This window comes from Petromyzon marinus, chromosome 3 (genome assembly GCF_048934315.1).
Source record: "Petromyzon marinus isolate PM22_M1 ecotype Great Lakes invasive population chromosome 3, UKy_Petmar_22M1.pri1.0, whole genome shotgun sequence".
Taxonomy (NCBI): Eukaryota; Metazoa; Chordata; class Hyperoartia; order Petromyzontiformes; family Petromyzontidae; genus Petromyzon; species Petromyzon marinus.
In genome coordinates this window covers 19,139,148-19,158,452 of record NC_133669.1, presented here as the reverse complement: position 1 = coordinate 19,158,452, position 19,305 = coordinate 19,139,148, and the positions used below count along the sequence as shown (strand labels likewise).

General features: G+C 50.5%; 1 protein-coding gene across 10 annotated transcripts in view; it reads right to left on the bottom strand.

The window, feature by feature from the left end:
* The window catches only part of LOC116956286 (trinucleotide repeat-containing gene 6C protein-like), a 55,083-nt gene that overhangs the window by 12,177 nt on the left and 23,601 nt on the right, over window positions 1-19,305 (bottom strand). For 9 of the 10 annotated variants that reach the window (XM_032977826.2, XM_032977799.2, XM_032977817.2 and 6 more), the window contains 9 exons: window positions 15,072-15,401; window positions 14,494-14,547; window positions 6,251-7,963; window positions 5,142-5,347; window positions 4,582-4,662; window positions 3,739-3,796; window positions 2,997-3,121; window positions 2,693-2,806; window positions 2,408-2,527 (listed from right to left, as the gene is read on the bottom strand). In XM_032977826.2, coding sequence (XP_032833717.2) covers window positions 2,408-2,527; window positions 2,693-2,806; window positions 2,997-3,121; window positions 3,739-3,796; window positions 4,582-4,662; window positions 5,142-5,347; window positions 6,251-7,963; window positions 14,494-14,547; window positions 15,072-15,401 — 2,801 coding nt within the window. The remainder of the gene's footprint in view (window positions 1-2,407; window positions 2,528-2,692; window positions 2,807-2,996; window positions 3,122-3,738; window positions 3,797-4,581; window positions 4,663-5,141; window positions 5,348-6,250; window positions 7,964-14,493; window positions 14,548-15,071; window positions 15,402-19,305) is intronic. The other variant, XM_032977793.2, reaches the window with a different exon arrangement.

The following is a 19,305-nucleotide window of genomic DNA, read 5'->3' as shown; positions in this document are numbered from 1 at the left end:
CCCCACCAACGCAGAGCGGAGATTTTCAGATATAACAGCAGCACGATACACAGTTTCAGCTCATCAGCTCAGGAGCTACAGAAGAGGGCGGCGAGCGGCAGGCCCGGGGTGGCCCCGCGATCAACCGAGGATGGCGAGGCTCGTCCAGTAGCGATGTGCCACCGAGCGTGAGTTCAGAGCTGAAAGACGAAGTATCGCTCAAAGACTTTAATTTCTACATCGAGTGCCAGCTTCCAGCTGCAGCGCAACACCGCCACCAAGCAAGAGCGTCTGCTGCCAGCGGCCAAGCGTGTGCCGACTTGGCTCATGCAGCAGTGGAAAGAGCCTCACCAGCCGCTCGTGAGCAAGAGTGTCAGCGCCAGCGAGAGCGCTGTGGGTTCGACCCACACTCACACCGACCAGCACCAGAGGGTAACCAAGACAAGAGTGAGGAACGGCGACCAGCGGACGGGCTGCGGGCGCTATCTGACGACAGATCATCGCGCACCGATAGCGAGCGTCGTGCCGACTCTTCCAGGGACAGAAACTGTGGCCGCCCGTGTGAAAGAGGGAGTGCCAAGCTGTCCGTATGATACACACACCCTCACACCCCCACCGCTCCACAGGGAACAAACACATTTTTGATAGAAGGGATGCCCAACCTTGGCATCTGCTTTACGCAAAGAATTGAACAAGTGGCAAAGAAGACACACAACACGCATATCGGGACAAATAAGATTGTTCCAAAAAGTTATCTTTGTGTTTCAAGGGTTGCCATTCCAAGGTGGGGCGTTAAATATCAACTAATCCTGAAGAACATTGCTACCCATTGAGTTACGTGGATACGGTTATTTAGAAGTGTTTCAGTTGTTCGTTTTCTTTTAATGGCATAATCTTGCTGATGAATCTATTGACGTATATTGGTGCCTTTGGGAATAACTGTTTTGATTGCCTTTTCGTATGAATATCTTCGCATAATTTTCGTTCATAATTGCCGCACGTGCTCATGTTACACTGCATAAAAATCAATTACTCTGATACCCAGTAACAACGTGATAAGAATTTGCATTGAGGGTTGCATATGGATTCATGAGTGCAGTACTGTGTGGCCAATTTCAAGTATACGAATTTGCATATTTTAGGGTTAAGGTTTTTGTGTAGAATAGCATGCATGTTTTAACGACTCTCTCTCACCAACTAAGCTCGCGTTACGCGGTGGAATTAATCACATGTGCCGTTGCCAAAGTGAAACAACGCAATCGTTGATGTTTACTGTATCGATACTGTGTTGAAAATTCCAAGATTGAGAGTTCGCATATTATATTAGAGTTAAGGTTTCATTTAGAATAAATTGCTTAAACACAGAAGTTTGGTGTGTTTCCTTCCTGTTTCATGCATAATAATCTTATTTACAAGAACTGTGTTTCTGCGTTGAGATCTGAATTTGGAGACCTGACATAAACACACTAATACACTCAGTAAATGTTAAAGCGAGAATAATTGTATTACCAAGCGTTAATACGGACCTAAACAATACAGCGGAGCTACTCTGGCATACTCGCATCACACTGGTATAACTTCATATGATTAATTGTATGATCCCGATTGATAACCCGACCCTCGTCAGCGAGGTGGGGCCTAATTATCATAACGGCCTGCATTAGCATAATCACACCAACTCGCATAAATTAATACGATTATCTCTTGAATTAGCATAATTACATCAATTAACATAATTTCGGATAATTACGCAATTTTCCACATTTTATTTAATTTTTATTATTTTCATCAAAATGTTCATAACCGACGTATACAACAATGTTTAATCGAAGCTCAATCAAGACAATGAGTGGATGGAGGCACTTTGGGGAAAGTAATACATTACATTACTTAATTCTTTATTAAAGTAATACATTTATTTTATTTCTATAGAAAGGTCTAAGAGCTGTTTTTTTCAAATTCCCCAAAGCAGCCTGCATTACGATGTTTACTCAATTCCACTTTCTGGAGTTTTGCAAGTAGGATGAAACCAGAGTACATGGATGGGGCAAGCCAAGCTTCAACTGACGGATACACAAACGGGTGCCAATATAAACATATAACCCGGAGAAAATTTTAAAAAGTGAACACAGAATAGAACAACCCCCACTTGCTGTTCGACCATTAATGGCCACCGAGCAACCCCACAGCTTTGGAAGTCACAGACGTCTTAATAATCTACCAAGCATTTCCTCCAAAGTACTTGACACAGACAGGTGTGTTTCAAATTAGTACTAAGGGTGTTGTTAATGCTTATTGTGGCTTCTACTGCAGCTTGTTTGTGCTACTGCCTTTGCCGGCACTACATCTGCTGCTGGTAACACATTTGCTCTTTGTGCTGCTGTGACTGCTGCTGGTGGTGCTGCTGGTAGTGCTGCTGGACACTCACGAGCTGCAGCTGGTTGAGCTGGCTGAACGAGGCGAGAGTCTGCGGCGTCACCTGGGGCAGAAGTGCGGGGTTCAGTCCGCTGTTCTTCATGGCGTACTGCAAGAGTTGGGCTGCAGGCACCTACATGGAGCACAAAGCAGCAGCAATAACCACCAGTCAGCAGTTTGTAAATGGACAGACCAAGCACATACTACCAACGCAGCAAAACATTTGCGGCAGCCTCACCACCACGCGCCGTGCCAATGATCCCCCCTGTCCACCCCACACCCTTCCCCAGTCATGCACCTGCGGGTTGACAAATGGGGGCGGCGCCTGAGCCCTCAGCTGTGCAGGGGAGGGGCCGTGGCCCATTCCGCGGGATGGGGGGACATTGCACCCCCCACCGAACAAGCCAGAACCCTGGGGGAGGGATGGGAGGGGGCAGACAAGGGTAAAAGGAAAAGTGGGACTGGAGGTTATAAGTGAGAAGCGGAGCACAGACGACCACAATTGGAACGCGTGAATTTTATTTGCACGCATTCGCGCGCATTTGTTTGAGCGGCAAGATTAGCGGCAAGAGAGGCGAAGGGGGGCATCCCGACGATCATACCTTGTCTGGGAAGAAGGCAGAGCGATCGAGGGGAGCCTCCTTGGCCAGCGGGTGTCGCGGCCCAAACTTGCTGAAGTCAACACTGCCGCGTTTAGTGCCATCGGCTTTCCGGTCGAGTAGCGCACCTGCATCGAGTGCACAACAAAAAAAACATTACAATAAAATAAAAATTCATATTAACTTTCTCAAGCCGCTGCTGGATGATGGCATCCTCAACTCGAGAGTAGTGGTTGTTTGACTATGCAAACAATTTTAAACTATTTAAAAAAAACATTTTTAGCAGGAAAGGCCCATGGATCGAGAGCTATTTTCAGAAGCAACCCGGCCACAAATGTTAGCTCAACAAAGGGGCGTATCGTGTGGAAATTCATAGCAGCCAAATACCCAAAACATATTTTTCTCAATGTGGAGGGAAAAACTGGAGAACCCAAAGAAAAATCCATGCAACCACAGAAAGAACATGCAAACTCCAAATATACAGGCGCCAGGGTCGAGATCGAACTCACATCCTTCAAAGCAGGCGATGGAGTTAACATCTCACCAGCGCGCAGTACCTCGATGGCGAGATGTTAATTAAAGAAACTAATTTCCACACACCAGCATGTGCTGGGTCTACAGCTGCTTTACTTAACAAAAACCATTATCACACAAAGCCATGCATTTATTTATTATCTACAGGCCCCTCTTCCTCAGCACTGTCACCAGAGTTCATACACGGTGGAATAGGAATTGGAATACTCACTCAGCGCCATATCTAGGTTCATGCTGTTCGTCTTGAGAGCTTCCTCTGCCGGGTCTCGCTGCAGGCGCAGGAAACAAACGTCACTACAAACATTAGCTGGTGCCCACGGTAAGAAGGGGGCATGCGCTCCGACTTACCATCTTGTCCCCTCATCATTCACCAGAGTGATTGGCATTGAGCCACACGTCTCTCCTCATGATGGTATCAAAGCAACAATTGCCCTGTGGGAAATCTTCAACTGTACAATTGCTTGCTTGCTCATATCACTGCTGGTGGAAGGTTCTCCACTGGAGGAAGCTCTAGTGTACTTCCATGCTGATCAGATTTTTTGGACGAGGCCGGAGTACCTGTATTTTAACCCCACCGCATGTCATCTGCCTGGAGTAACTGTGGTGTTTAACCATTGAAACTGGGTACCATCAGTTGTCCTATTAGGTCAACTGCCATGCCGGGATATCGAATCAAACCGATGATCTCCGGATTTGAAAGCCCAGTGTGATAAGAATAACACCACTATGGCAGCTGCTTTAAATGTCCTAGTTAGAAGAAAAACGGTCATGTTAATTTACCGAGAGATTTCTACATGTGCAGCTGAGAGGTAACCGTTGTTAGAATGTTTTCATGTTAAGAGACTCAAGAATGATATTCAAATATGATCTTACAGAGCCAAGCGTCAAAACAGTCTGTCCCATATCCGAGAGTCTTTATACAAACAGGTGACAGGCTGTTGTGATGAATGAGTCTCAGTGGCTCTTGCTGCATGAGAGACATGGGTAATCAAGTTAAGTATTGAGGTTATTTTTTTATTCAAAGCTAAAAGGTCAAAGCATGCGTGGGACTCACGGGGAAGCCCATGTCCATGAGTTGCCGAGTGAGTCTCTGCATCCTCACATCGTCATGGCGATTCATGCCCCGCGGAGGACCCTAGACACACCAGTACACATCCCCGTACACAAACACACACGCCCGGATTCAGAAACACAATCACGGGAGTGCTTTATGCGAGTGATGTGGCACGGTTAACGTGTGTTACGCGGTATGGTTCACAAGTGTTGCACTCCTTAGTTTGTGTGGGTTACAAAGTGTAATGAGTTACAAGGTGCAGTAAACACGAATTACACATTGTGGTTAACACAGTTTGGTTAATGTGTCTTACACCGTGTGGTTAACATGCATTAAATCATGCAATTAATGTGTGCTATGAGGTTAAAATGTGGTACGGTGAGTGGTTGATGTATGCTATGCTGTGATTAACACGTGTTATGGCGAGTGGTTGAAGCGCGTTATACGGAATGGTTAACGCGTTTCACGGCATAGTTTACGTGTTACAGTGTGGTTATAATAATGGTTACACGGCGTCATCAACAACACGTGCGAGCTGCACATGTGCTCGAGGTCGTTACCCGGTGTGGAGGAGCTCTGCGGCCACCCCACCCCGACGAACCCTGGTAGTGGAAACCCGGGTCATGGCCACCACCATCACTGCCACCTCCCCACACGCCGATCTCGGCCTCGTCTTCGTCCCAGCTCGAGCCTCGCGGCCCCCCGGTACCTCCGGCGCGGGGGCCACCCCCTGGGCCTTCCCAACCATCACGCCGCATCCTGGGTCCTGGAAGAGAAAAATAGAAAGTAGATTGTTTTGTTTTAGTCGCACCCCATCACCGATAACATAAACCATGTAACGTAAGTTAAAACTCCCAAAATGTGCATTCACTTATAAAAATCTTGAAATTAGTAGAGCAGGCTTGAGGCGTAATGTTTTGAGACTCAGGGCCGCAGAGGGGGGTTTCGCGATTGGGATCTCGATCTTCAGGACAGCAGGTTCTAGGCTATGGAGTGGGCATGCACAAATTAAGAATTATGGCTTAATTCCAGAGACAAGGCATCTGGCGTTCTCTCATCCCCCCACAGCACAACACGCTTTTAAGTGCTCTTTTCCCAGTTATTTCTGCATGCTATAAAATGTATCCCAGGTTACATCGTCCACATTGTTCCTCAGCTGAGCATTTCAAGCCTGCTTTGCTGATGAGTTCTATAAAATGTAAAAAGCAAAACAATGATCACCCAGAAAATGAGGTATCAGGATGCTCGGGGCATTGAAGTGCAAACTGCAGTGGATAACCACCACCTAATGGTCTTAGTAGAGAACTCTAGTTAACTCGCACAAATTTTACGTGGCGTTGTGTAATCGCTCACACGACTCTACTTTGGTATGGGTTCGGTTTCAAACCAAAAAAGTGAAAAACTAAAAATTATGCCATCGTTAGTGGCAACCAAACCCATAACCATCCAAATATTAGCCCCAATCAAGCAGTCAACCCTTTCTTTAAAAAGATCCAAAATTGGCCAATCACATTTGCCGTTTAAACATTTGCACTCTCGTTATTAGCCCGAGCCGAATGGTAACAATGACCTGGCATCATGACTTAGCCCCTTTCATTTTCCCTCACTCTTCATTTTAGTCCAACTTTGCGATACAGGAAGGGGGTGCGCGCGCAGTGTGGGGCTTTACCTGCGCCGGGAATAGGCGAGCGCCGCTGTGGGTCCTGCTTGGCACCACCGGGCAGCCCGGCCTCCCCACGGCCTCCCCACATGTTCACCGGCTTATAGTTGTAAGCGTCTGGGTCACCCCAAGCAGACGTCCCATCGTCCACCGCAGGCCGGCGTCGTAGAGAATCTGCCGGTGACTCCTCCCAGCTGCCGGGGGGCCTCCAGGTGGCCCCCTCCACCTCCCCCCAGCCCTGGCCGGAGGGACTGTTCCCCATACCCACCACGCCGCTGGGGATGACGCCTCCACCGCCACCCAGGACCTCGCGGTCTTCCCCTCCATCCCAAACACCGCTGCCGCCGCCGCCACCACCACTGCCGCCACCTTGCCGGTTCTCCCAGTCCTGAGCCCAGTTCCCAGAGGGAGCGGAGGTGGGACCAGATGCACCCCAGCCGGGCCGCTGCTGCCGGCCTCTGGCGCCGTAGACACTCGCCGCGACTGTCTTAGACTCCGAGTCCCAACTAGGGCTGTCACGGCTACTACCACCACTGCTCGCACCAGGGTAGCCACCACCGCCACCACGGCCACCACCGCCATTTCCTCCCGTCCATCCACCCCGTTCACCTCGCTCACCCCGCCAATTGCTCTCCTCCCAGGCAGGGCCCCTTCCGCTCCCGCCTCCCTCATCCCAACCACCCCCGGTCCCACCAGCGTGTCCCAGAGGGCCTGACGGGCCCTCATCCGGGCTTTTCCAGCCGCCTGCGTCCTGTTGGCTCCTCTCCAGCTCCTCGGCTTCCCAAGCAGCGTTCTGCTTCACGGGGGTCTGACCCCAGCCCAGGTTAGAGAGCACGCGGGGGTCATAGTCCCGGGAGGGCACCAGCGCATCGGAGGGTTGTTCCGCCGCCGTCACCGACCCCACTTCCTCGCCAGGATCTTTGCCCTGCACAGTACCGGCCGGGCATGGCTCTGAAGCCCAGCCCTGTCCAGGCCATGTGGCGGCAGCCGCACCCTCCGCTTTTACCTGCGTCCCTTCCACCTCTGGCTTCACGTTGCCATTATCATCATCATCGTCGTCGTCTTCATCACTGCCGTCCCCCTGTCCAGTCGCGCTGTATGGCTGTTTCTGCTGCTGCTGACTCCAGGGGGTGGTGGCGGAGCTGGCTTCTGTTGCCCCCCAGCCGGAGCTCAGCTCGGCCTCACTGCCCGGGCGCCACGATGATGGACCAGGCCCCTCGACGCCGTCTAAGCCGCGAGCCTGTGGCCTTTCCCACGCATCGCTAGAGAAGAGCCGCCCAGGCCCATCTGGCCGGCCCTTCTCTCGGTGCTCATTGCGTCCATTGAGGCTGTAGCCGTGGCGACTACTGAACCCAGTGGGGGCAGTCCACATGGCAGGGTCAGAGGGACCGGCATTGGCGGAATCCCATGCATCCCAGTGGCCCGTGTCACTGCGCCCCTCCATGGCGACGCGCTCCGAGGTCACTGTCGCCGACGCTGTAGAAGTCGTGGTAACAGCTGTTGTGGTGTCGGCCGGAACCGGCTGCTGCTTGCCGTCTCCGGGAGCCGCCGCGTCTTGGGGAGAGAGGGCCGGCCAGGCCTCGCGGTCCGAGCCGTCCACGATCACAGACTCCCAGACGGTGCGCAGGCTGGGCTCCCCCTCCCCCTGGGATGACAGGGAGGACGGGGACCCCCACGGAGGCGAGCCCTCGCGCTGGGAGCCGCCGCTACCCTGGCTCAGCCCTGCAGCGTGCACCATGCAGGGGTGGGGGGGGCGATAGAGAGAGGGAACAGGCACCGCTGTGTTAGCTACGGCGACTGGAGAAAGGCAGCCAGCGCCATTTCGAGCGCACACTGCTCATGGTGAGAGGCGGAGCCAGGTCAGGGCTGCTGGGACTGATGAGCGCCACTTTCGCCGGCCCTCCATGGGCACCGAACAACGCCCAGCTCAATTGTTTTTATTTCTCACTATCATGGCCTGAATAAGTCGATTTAGCCAGGGCCTTGCCGTATTTCTCTCAAACACAGGCATATCCTCCCACCAAATCCAGCATAAACTCACATCTATTCGCGGGTTTGTTTAATTCCAATTTTCTGTAAAATCAGGATTTGGTAGCATCACGGCCAAGCAAGGCAATTGTGGCTGAACGCAGTGTGGACCTCGCCATCAGGAGCGCACCGATCCCACCCGTCTCCGAAACAACGTGCGGCACACGTTACGCAACCACCGTGCTCGCCTTTACCGAAAGCATTTTTAGTCACGTATCCGGCTTAGTGCCACAAAACAAAAACAATTACCACCAGAAAAATAATGAAAAGGATAATAATTCCTTAATCCTCTATGTACTTTTCTTGACGTAAATTTAAAATTAAGGTAGCGGACATAGTGCCGCAACAAGGAGAGCGGCTGTGCAAGAACACAGCGGCCATCTTAACTGTGAGAGCGATCGCTTTGCGGCTCGGCGACATGATCCACGGCCGGAATCCGGCACACGGCAATAAAAACACGACGGACATCAAACGAAAGAAAAGAAAATATTTAAAAAATTGCAAGAAAATATTAAATGCCTCTCCATAAACTCCGGAACGTACATAAGGGCGAGCGGGTGAGCAGCCGGGCGAGCAGCCGGGCGAGCAAGCAGACGGATAAGCGAGCGGAGCAGTACGAATCGGACACGGAGACGCGAAGAGAAAGAGGGAAAAATGGCCGGGGCAGGAGGAGAGCCAGGGCGCAGACGCGAGTCCACACATACCGCGATTCTTCCAGAAGATCCTGTGCCAGGACGGGGCCTACAGATCCTGGGTGTCCCGTGCCAGCCGCCTCTCCCCCCCCCCTCCCCTTTTTTATCCTCCCACTTTATTGGGGAGGTGCATTTATGCATGCGGTGGGGGTCGCAGTCCCCCAAACCGGGCGGCCAAAATCCCGTCACCCCGAGCTGGCGCGATCCAACATGGCCGCACGCAGCTTGTATGCAGACGGCGCGAAGCAAAAGCATCCACGTCGTGTGCGAAACCGCACGCACACGTACACGCACATGCACGCGCGCGCACACACATGCAGCATGCCCCGTCCCTGCGCTCTGCCGTGCTGACGGCTTGCCAACGAGTCGCCCGAATCGGCGTGCAGGCAGGGAGGGATCAATCGTGACCGGGAAAAGAGGATGGCAGCGCACTGCAAACGGGATGGCGAGCGAGTCTGGATAAAACCAGGGCGAGCCGGGGAGCATGGCGTACGCTCACCAGCACGGCTCGATGCCGCCGGGCGCAAGCCTACACCGCGGCGCTAGCTGCTGCGACAGCGCCCCCTCCTCTCCGCCCCCGGTCTCCTCTACCTCTCGTGGAAAACAGAGCTCCTATTCCCCTTGACGGGGCCTTCCTAACCCGGCCAAACCACGGCGCTTGGCAGCAGGCTCAGACTCTACCTAAAAAAACCGCTTCCTCTACCCTGCTTGGATGAAATAAAACGTAAACAAGAAACAAAAACAGGGCCAAGAAAATAAATCCAAAATAATGGAAAACATCACAAACAACCAAGGCCCCCCCCCCACCCCTGCTCGCTGCCCAATTCCGTGAAACAACAAGCATGGAAGCAGACGTAAAGGCGAGACGCACGCACGCACGCACACGAGCGGGCGGGCGGACACACACCCGCCGGCGCCCTCGCCCCTCCAGTCCCAGGCCGTTTAGCAGGGAGCGTTCGTTCCCTTTTGAAAGGCGGCCAAGGATATTAGCGTCTCCCGTCAGCTGCCGGGGCCCGTACAGTCACGGCCGCGTCCCGGCCGAGAGCCCGCTGACGGCAGAAAGCACACTGTACATTCCGCCGCCAACTCGATCGCAACTAGAGCAGCTTGGGAAGTAATTGCGGGGTTGGAGGGTGGGGACGCCCAGCGTGAGCGGGGGGGGGGGGGGGGGGGGCATGGGGGGGCCGGGGCGGTAAGGTTTGGCAGGCATGGGGTGGCAGCAGCAGCTTTTAAAAATGCAGGAGCACGCGCTCGGAGCGTTGGCAGTCACGATGGACTGGCAGCAATGCCAACTCGAGCTCGGCGCCCCCACCCCTCGCCTGCCCCACTTCACCCCCTCCCCCCTTTGCCAATCTGCCATGCACGCTGAAACAAGCAGGCAGAGACAACTCACATACGCACAGACACATACACTGATACACACATGGATACACACGCGTGCGTGCGCACACACACACAGGCATACAACGGCGCACGCACACGCGCTTAGAGACATGCACAAATCGGCAAGCAGGCCAACGAGCACACACGTACGAAGACACGCACGGGCTGGAAAACCCGCGTGCCAACACGCCGTGTGTGTGGCTCATGAAATAATTAACACGGTGGCGAGCTAATTAAGAGGAGCAGACGGAAAGGGCCTCCACGGCAGGACAAGGCCATGAAGGGGGCCCCCTGTATGGCCCCCCGCATCCACGCTGTCGTCACGATGCCTGCGTCATCGTGTGACGGGCACGGCTACATGCACCACGATGTTTTCATCCACCGCCATCGGGAGGAAAATTAGGACGGCACCAAAAATCACCCAGCACTGGGCATCGCCAGCATTTGACATTTTTGTTTTTACCCAAATGGGCACCTGGTCGCAAAAATTACCACTTTGTAAAATTCTATTTGACAACTTTTTTTTTTAAAGGAAATAAAACAGCTTCGATTACGTGTATTTTTTTTTCTTTCTGTGGGATGAAGGCTGACTGCCTCAGCAGCCTGGCCCAGAGCCCAGCTCTAAAATAAACCCTTTTAAAGGAGAGACAGTGGGGGTTTGGTGGGTGGGGTCCCGACGGGCCACCTGGCTGCCGTCGATGCCACCCTCACTCCTCATTCCCTTTCTTTACCCCACCAGGATATGGCAGGCAGAATGCTGCCTAAGACAACACCTACGGGTTCCAGGCAGCAAGGATGCAGAGAATCTGGCAGCAAAGATGCTGCCCTAAAGTCACACCTCGACTCCTCCCACCAAGCCGTGCTCCAGCCGCAAGCGAGCGAGACACTGCAGCGCCACCGCGAATGCCGTTGCTGTGGCAACCAGAACGTTCGTAGACAGGACCGCAACCCCAGTGAGTGGTGATAAGGTGCGAGGGTTTGAATGGGCGGCAAAGTTAGAGGCAGCACGGACACCACTACAAGTGCCCTGATGCCCCCAGAACGGCCACTGTGAACCTCGATGAAAGCCAACGCAAATGACCACACCCTGCCCACCAGTGTGATGTCACCAGCGGCTCAAACCTCCCAGCAGTGCATTTTGGTGTTCATAGCTAAATGTTGCCCTGCGTCCTTTAATGATGCAATGAGGAAAAAAAACATCTTACTTTGTACCTATGCACTCAAGTCTACGTCCCAGGCTGTCCATCACGAGTTTGATCGATCGTTAATGATAAGAAAAAAAACTGTAAAAAATGCAATCAGGTGCTTCAGCATAGCACTGCACTGATGTAAATACAGTGACAATGTATAATAACGTGTGCCATGATAACAGTGATGTCACTACATAAGCCATGAGGGCGGCTTTACTACACAATTCGCCTTCCCCAGTCACTATCATGACAGCATTGGAGGTCTTGGCCTGGTGGTGTCTCGTGCAACATAAATGGCCTAGTCGAGGGTTCCACGTAACTACCACCAGCGCAGAACCTCACTTGTGCCTCTCAATTACTCACGGCCTCATTGGCACATTCTTGAGATTCTCAGGTTAAACCAGAGATGAATTCTCCTGGTTTTTTGCTCTATTTAGGCAGTTGCAATAGCTCACCGAGTCCTTGATTTCAACACGTCAAATCTTGCTGGTTTTACCAAAGTGGGGTAGTGTGCAGGTGAAACCTGTGGCATAGCTTCTTGTGGCTATAATGCTCATCATGCTCTGTATAAGTAAACCGCTATTGGTACAAACGATTTGTACACGCAAAATAACTGTGTAAATTTTTGATGTCCACGATTTTACATTTGGGATTTTGGGGGCGAAGGAAAAAGCTCAGGATGGCCTTACAATGCTTTGTAGAGTGGTCATCGACGACTTTCCAGCAGACGGCATCCGCTTGTAGCCAGAAATGAATCCTTGCCTGGTATGCAGGTCAGGGGTTCGTTCCCAACTCTCGACGCCTGTATATTTGGAATTTGCATGTTCTCCCCGTGGTCGCGTGGATTTTATTTTTCTACAGGTCGTCCGGCTTTTCCCTCCACATTTAGAAACACGCGTTGAGATTACTTAGATTAATTTGCTGCTATAAATGTCCAAATGATAAGCCACTTTGTTGAGCTATAATTTTGTGACCAGGTCGCATTTGAAAAATAAGTTAATAACTCAGTGGTGTTTGCCTGATAGGATGGAGATGGTTTAATTGTATTTGTTTTCTTTCTTGTACTTTGTACTATCATGTTTTTGTATTGTTTGTGGCAGTAACAGTGCCGACATTGTTAAGACTGAGCAATCATATTGGTTTGTGGTAATGTTTAAGAGGGGGGGGAGCTCGCAAGAGGCAGCGGTGAGGATGGAGGATGCACCTCACACCATGGAGCCTCTGATTCAGAGATGGATGCCGGTCTCACATGTGCGTGCGCGAGTGAGGAAGGCAGCTGGTATTTCAAGGAATACACAACCCAAAGCACACCTCGGTAATGTGTGAACCTAACCCTTGTGCTCGACTTCTATCACACGACACCCACTGTGGTCCGAGCTTCTACCCCACCGCTGCATGTCAACCAGGCTTCCACCCGCAGCCTTGCCGTGCATGGGGGCTCTGCACAAGGTCAATGCGTGGCCAATGAGGCCACCATGGGGTATCTGGGTTAGCCCAGAGTGTAAAAGCAGACAGGTGCGGACTGTGATGCACGTACGGGAGAGGAGGGGAATTGATTTCCCTCTGACCAGACTAAATGAATGGCAAAGAGCACCGAGCACTGCAGACGAAGACGCTGTGGCAAAGTCCCAGCCATGGGGGCATAGGCTGGAAAAAGTGCGTTCCTGGCCGTCTGGCAAGTTTGAAGCTTGGTTAAGGAGAAAAAAATCCTTTAAAGTTACAGACAGGTGCTTCATTGTAGGATCGAGCAACGTCACTCTTGCACAGCTTAATGTTAATGCAGTGGACATCACTATCGCAGCATAACCGCATGGCCAAATGTCAAAGTAAAGCCTATCGTCTCGTGAATGAAGATTTAAGGGTGCATTGTCCAGTGATGGGTTACACAGCCTAGATGTGTGTCCACAAGTGCTGCTGGTTATTTTGGATTGTATCTTCATGTAAATGGGTCGGGGCGGTTTCACTTTAATAAGACACATGGGGGCGATGCACCGCACGAACAAGGCAAAGTCGAGGTTTCCACTCACGCGCATACGTCTCCAGGTACAGAGAGCCGGGATGAGTCTTTCGGCCCTGAAAAACTGTTGAAGCACAAGTCTATCACGTATTTTGTGTAAATGCAAATTGGACTACATTGTAACCAATATGGGTTCGGACAATTTGCAGCCCTTGCAATGCAATTAACAGTCTACTAAGTATTGGGATACAGCAATCTATTTGATTTGAATGCTCTTCTAGAACCTGGAGGTAACGATCACCAATTGTATACGCATATGGATTTTAAAAGATCAATTCTTACATAACTGATTATACTCATGTATCATGAGCTGAAGAAGAATCGATCTTCATCAATAAATTGACCCATCCACATAACCATATTTACACACGTACGCACCCACGTACACAAATGTGTGCACATTTACACGAATATTTCAACGGACATCCAGCAGTAGAGAACCCAAGGCGTTGTGACGGAGAGGCGGGTACGGCGAGGTGGAGTACAAAAACACTCGCCCTCACTTCATTCAAACCTTCAATCCCTCCCTCCCTATCCCATTTTCCTTTCTTTACAACCCTTACGCGTGACTGCACTTGTATTTTTACAGCTCGACAAACGCACGTCATGACGGCGCGTGTCTGGGGGTGATGCGGGGTGGGGGGGCGAGAGACGACGAGACGTCTGAGCAAGAGCGTCGATGCAAACCGCTTCGTCGCCTTTAATGGCGGCAGCGGCTTGTGCATTATCCCTTGAGCAAATAGGTCACTGCTGTCGAGTCGTGTGAAAATTTGCCTCGTGTTGTTGTCTGGTGTCTGGCTGTTTAATCCGTGAGAACCACTTCTAACAAGGGGGGGGGGGGGAGGTTACAGTAAGAGTGCACGACACAAATAAATAAAGGCGCAGTGGAAGACAGAGGGAGGTAATTAAAGCGGAGGGTGGAATGGCAGAGCGAAGACTTACCAGCCTGGGTTGACGAATGGGATCCTGCGTCTCGGATTGGAGCCATCGCTGTTCCTGCACAAATGCACGCACAAGCATCCGTATGGAAGAAAACGCACACAAAGAAATGTACAAACGTATGTGCACACAAGCATATGAACAGGCATGCATGCGCAGAGGCACAAGCATGAAAATAGACCCACACAAGTACGCAAACACACATATGCATACACTCGGATACGCAGATACAATTGCCCTTACAAACACGCACGAATGCATTCGCAGCACTTGGCTATTAATGTTTACACCAAACATACCCTTTGCCTCATTACATTCAATGCTGCAATTTGAATAAATAATCCTTTAAAAAATTCAACACAAATCATAACGTTCACATGCAAGCATACGCACTTACACACACAAAGGCACACCAGAGAGCACACTTCCCATTTTTACACACACACACATATATACAAAAACACATAGCAAACGCGTGGGACAAACTACAATGGGTGCACCAGCCAAACCACTATTCCAGTACGCGAGCAATCATTTACCCCTCTGTGCCCTGCTAACGCGTGGCGGGAACGCCGGTGCACCTTTGTGAAGAGGGAGCCTGGCCACTCGGGCTTCACAGGACGCCCCTCGCCGTTCTTCGTCGCTGCCCGCGGCCTGCCCAACAGCGTCCCGGGCCTGTGGCACCGGTGTCACGCCGCGGTCCGCTCCGCGTTCTTGTGCCGCTGCAGCAGGCAGTGCAGCAGCGGAGTCGGACGGCGCCCAGTCACGCTGCCCTCCTCCTGTCCCCTCGCCACCCCCTGCCAGCGCCGCTCTCGGCTGCTTGTCTGGGACTCCAGACGGCGCCTTGGCATCGCCACGCCCGACCCCCGGGTCGCGGCCTCGCTCAGGGTCGCTGGCTCCGGCCGTCACTGCTGCATGCGACACGCAGGCACCGGCGGTGGGTTACTGTACAAGCAAGTGCACGCCGCGATCCGGACACGGAGAAGCGGGCTCCCAAAGGCACCGTCTGATGCGAGGTGAGCAGCACTGCCACAAGCTCTGCTGAGCAGGAGAGAGTTGAAATTGACGCAATTTAGATGTTTGTCTTTTTCGAAGTTTTATTTTAATTCGTCCTATCGGTGTCATGAGATAAAGTGTCTGTATAAATATTTTGTGTAAAGTGTCTGTATAAATATTTTTCACATTGCTCGACGCTCAGAGAATGACCAGCAGAAAAAGACACCGCAGAATTGCTTCCGAGATCTCTTCGAGCGACCTTTTTTTATGCATACACTAGAGGGTGCACTTTCCCACACACCTAACAAGAGAAAGAAATGGCAGACAATCCAATATATTTTAATTCTCACAACTGGAATGATTGGCAAATTGAACAAAAAGACATTAAGTGTGATTTGTTTTTTTTTCTTCCAATGACCGGACTATTAACTGGCTAAATAGCTTCCTGTATTAAATCCACAATTCTGGCGGTGACAGCTCAGCACTAACCTCCAAGTGATGCAAATTTTACGTACAAATCTACAATATAAGAACCACGTTTTTTATGCTTCATCCTCTGTGATGTTAATTGAACGAGTAGGTAATTATGTGCCAACATTACAGCCCAAAGCCAATTATATTTACAATTAAGGATCAGCAAAAGTGTCTCCTGGCTCAAACAAAATACTGCACATATTTCAAGTAATTATATTTGTAGAGCAAACCCATGGCATTTCAAATTTAGCAAATACCACACTGAGTGCTCTTCCCATGCGCTGTATGTACAGGATAGGTGTTTAAGTAGAATAAAAAATATCACCAGATTCATCACTGCCCTTTGACAGGAAAACATAATACACCAATGCTTTGTGTAGTAACCCTTCAGAATGATGAATGTGCCAGTGTTTTTTGTATTTGAGCCTGTGCACAACTGCCAACACAGCCTGTTTAACATATATACTTTTTTTGTTACGGGTGCTTACATTTGTGAACAGCAGCAATGGCATACTGTGCATGTGTTTATACTTGTGTGCGTGTGCAGTTAAAACTTGTCATCAACATCCAATGTGAAGGTAAGTGCACTGCTCTATGAATCCGGGGAGCTGAGTTGGTTTTCCAGCCACGGCAAACATCAGTGGCAAGTGATATCCATAGCTGTCCCCGCTTTAGAAACCTACCAGGACCAGCGAGAAAAATGTATATGTGGCGAGTTCTTTTTATGACGAACATGGCATGAGTATACCTTCTCATTTAGCAGTGGACTGTCTGGACATTATTTATAATATCTTTGAAGGTCAATAACCTCTCCTCATCCAGCATGATCACCGTTGGGAACTTTAACGGAGCACTTCATTACGATCCATTTAATAATAAAGACATAACCCATGTTTAAAAATACCGTACAGGACCAAAAAATTGTGTTAAAAATACAGCGGATGTTTGTTTTTATTAGCTACTAATGTGAGTCATTTAACTTATGCATGCCAGTGCAAGTCAAGTTTTTTCCAAGAAAACCATTCGGACGAATGGCAATATCGCCACCTGAAGACCAAACCAAACTTAAAACAGATATCAATGCGAGTCTCCATACGCACATTAGCTGCTGCACACTCCTAAAGTCATAAGGTTTTCGGCAACACCAAAGCCCTCACCATAAACTGTCTTGGCCAAGGTCACGTAAAGGGGTCACCACACATCACTTTCTTTGTTCTGCCAGATGCCATGTTTGTGGTACATCTGACCTTCAACGTCTGCTCTTACCATATTCCAACATCTGACTTAAGGTCTTCCCCTTGGTCTGTGACCTCTGGGTGCCACTGCCATGTCAGTCTCAGTAACATGCCTTCTCCACCCTGCACAAGTGCCCCAGCCATCACAGCCTCCTTTTCCTGATTATATCTGCAAGTTTCTTGCCACGTTCCATTAAAACACTTCCATGTTGTTTACAACGTTACTCCATGACAATTTATGCATCCTCCACATCAAAGCAACTGTATTTTACAGTTGCTTTGTTGAAAGATACATTTCTGACCCATACAACAAAATGGACACTACTCTTGCATAAAACATCTGCCTTAACACTTAATCTGACATTTTTTTTCCAAAGCAGTCTTTGTCGTCACGAGTTGTTTTTGTCAGATACCAACCAACAATCGATAGTCTAATCAACGAGATTGGTAAATGCTACAAGCGGCTAGCGCCACAAGGATCCACTGCACCTGCTGCACTACTCATGCCTCCCCGTTGACCGCTCACCCAAGCCTCAAGGATGTTTGGTGTCACCGCAAGCATTGCTGCTACCCTCCACCGGAACAGCGCCGGGATGAAGTGGGATGCTAGTGGTCCAAATGAAGATGCGGCACGGTCGGAGGCACGGTGCAAAGAACATAGAATAAGTGATGGTGGGAAAACAATTAGTTTGTAAGAAAATTAGCAAGCATTGCGCACCCAACATCTATCCGGCTTGGCCTCTTAATGCTCAACAGTGTGGGCAACACCTACAACGGGAGCCTGTGGAGGGTTCAGGTGGATGCGAGAAGTTGTGATGAGGGAGAGTTGTTGAGAGGTACGGCGCCTGGAGAATCAAGCAGTCAAGGCAAGACGCCGAGAAGATAGACTGGGGCAGTGCTCAAAGAGCCACAGTGAAACGGCAGTGACCCAAGCAAGCCCAATATCGATAACGATGTACAGTAGTCGGTTAACATTTCGCCTTCCAGAGGAACCCATGGTTGACTAACGTAAAAATGTTGATTTGACGGTCATGTTTACGTTATGCACGCGGGCGCCAATTTCGTCCAATCCGAGCGCTCGCAAGTGGGGCTGAGCCATGCCCTCGGCCAACCAGCAATGCCCATTTATGAGCGTTTAGACCTCGACTGGCTTTGTTTACATTATGGTTTCTGTTTTGGCAATGGAAACAGCTCTCTTGCAGTTCAGATATTCGTCACTGGCCTTGGCCGTGAGCGGGAATCAAACTCGGGTTGCTGGTTTGTAGCGCAACGCGCTAACCATTACACTACCGCTCAAACTAGGACACACATATACCGCGACACTAAAACCACCAGAGCATATACACCTGTAGTCAGTTGCATAAAACACCTCAAGTAAAATTGCCACTGATTTAAATAGCTGTCGAGGGAAATTTTCACTTAATTTGGTTTACACAACCAGGCTATGGTCGTAAAGAGACATTATGCAGACACACAGCTGCACAACAGCGCATTCTGCCGAAAAAAAACAAGTCGCAATTAAGCAGCATGCACAAACACACACCAGGTCAGGTACATGCGTGATAACACAAGCACGTAACCTGAGCTGTCACAATTCAGCGTCAAACGCAGCAGAGCCTAACGAACAAACTGTCCAATCAAAACGTCAACCTATAACCACCCCAGGCATGCAGAACGTTGTCAAACCCGCGATGAACACAGTGAAAATGCATGGAGAGACGCTAAAACTCCAGACACTCACGCCGAGATGCCGACTACATGCAGCTGCGCAAAACCCAGGAGAGGGTCATGGGTGGTCACTGGGAAACAGGCAACCGCTGTTGCGCTCGTCGCTTAGGAAACGCAGCTGTTACCAGGACGAGGTGGAGATGGTGACGGCAGAGGTTACCGTGCCTGCACCCCCCCCCCCGCCACGCTCGGCAAACAAGGCAGTGGGGGTGTTACTGCACCGTGCAGAGTAGAAACACCGCCTGATACCAGAGGCATCATGCAGGGGGCTTTACAATGGCTGCACATGGATGTGGCCAAGGCTGCCAGAAGTGGGTTAAAGTTGGTTTCATCTGCACTTACGACGACAAGTACGTCAACACACATACGGCTTTCACAGTTG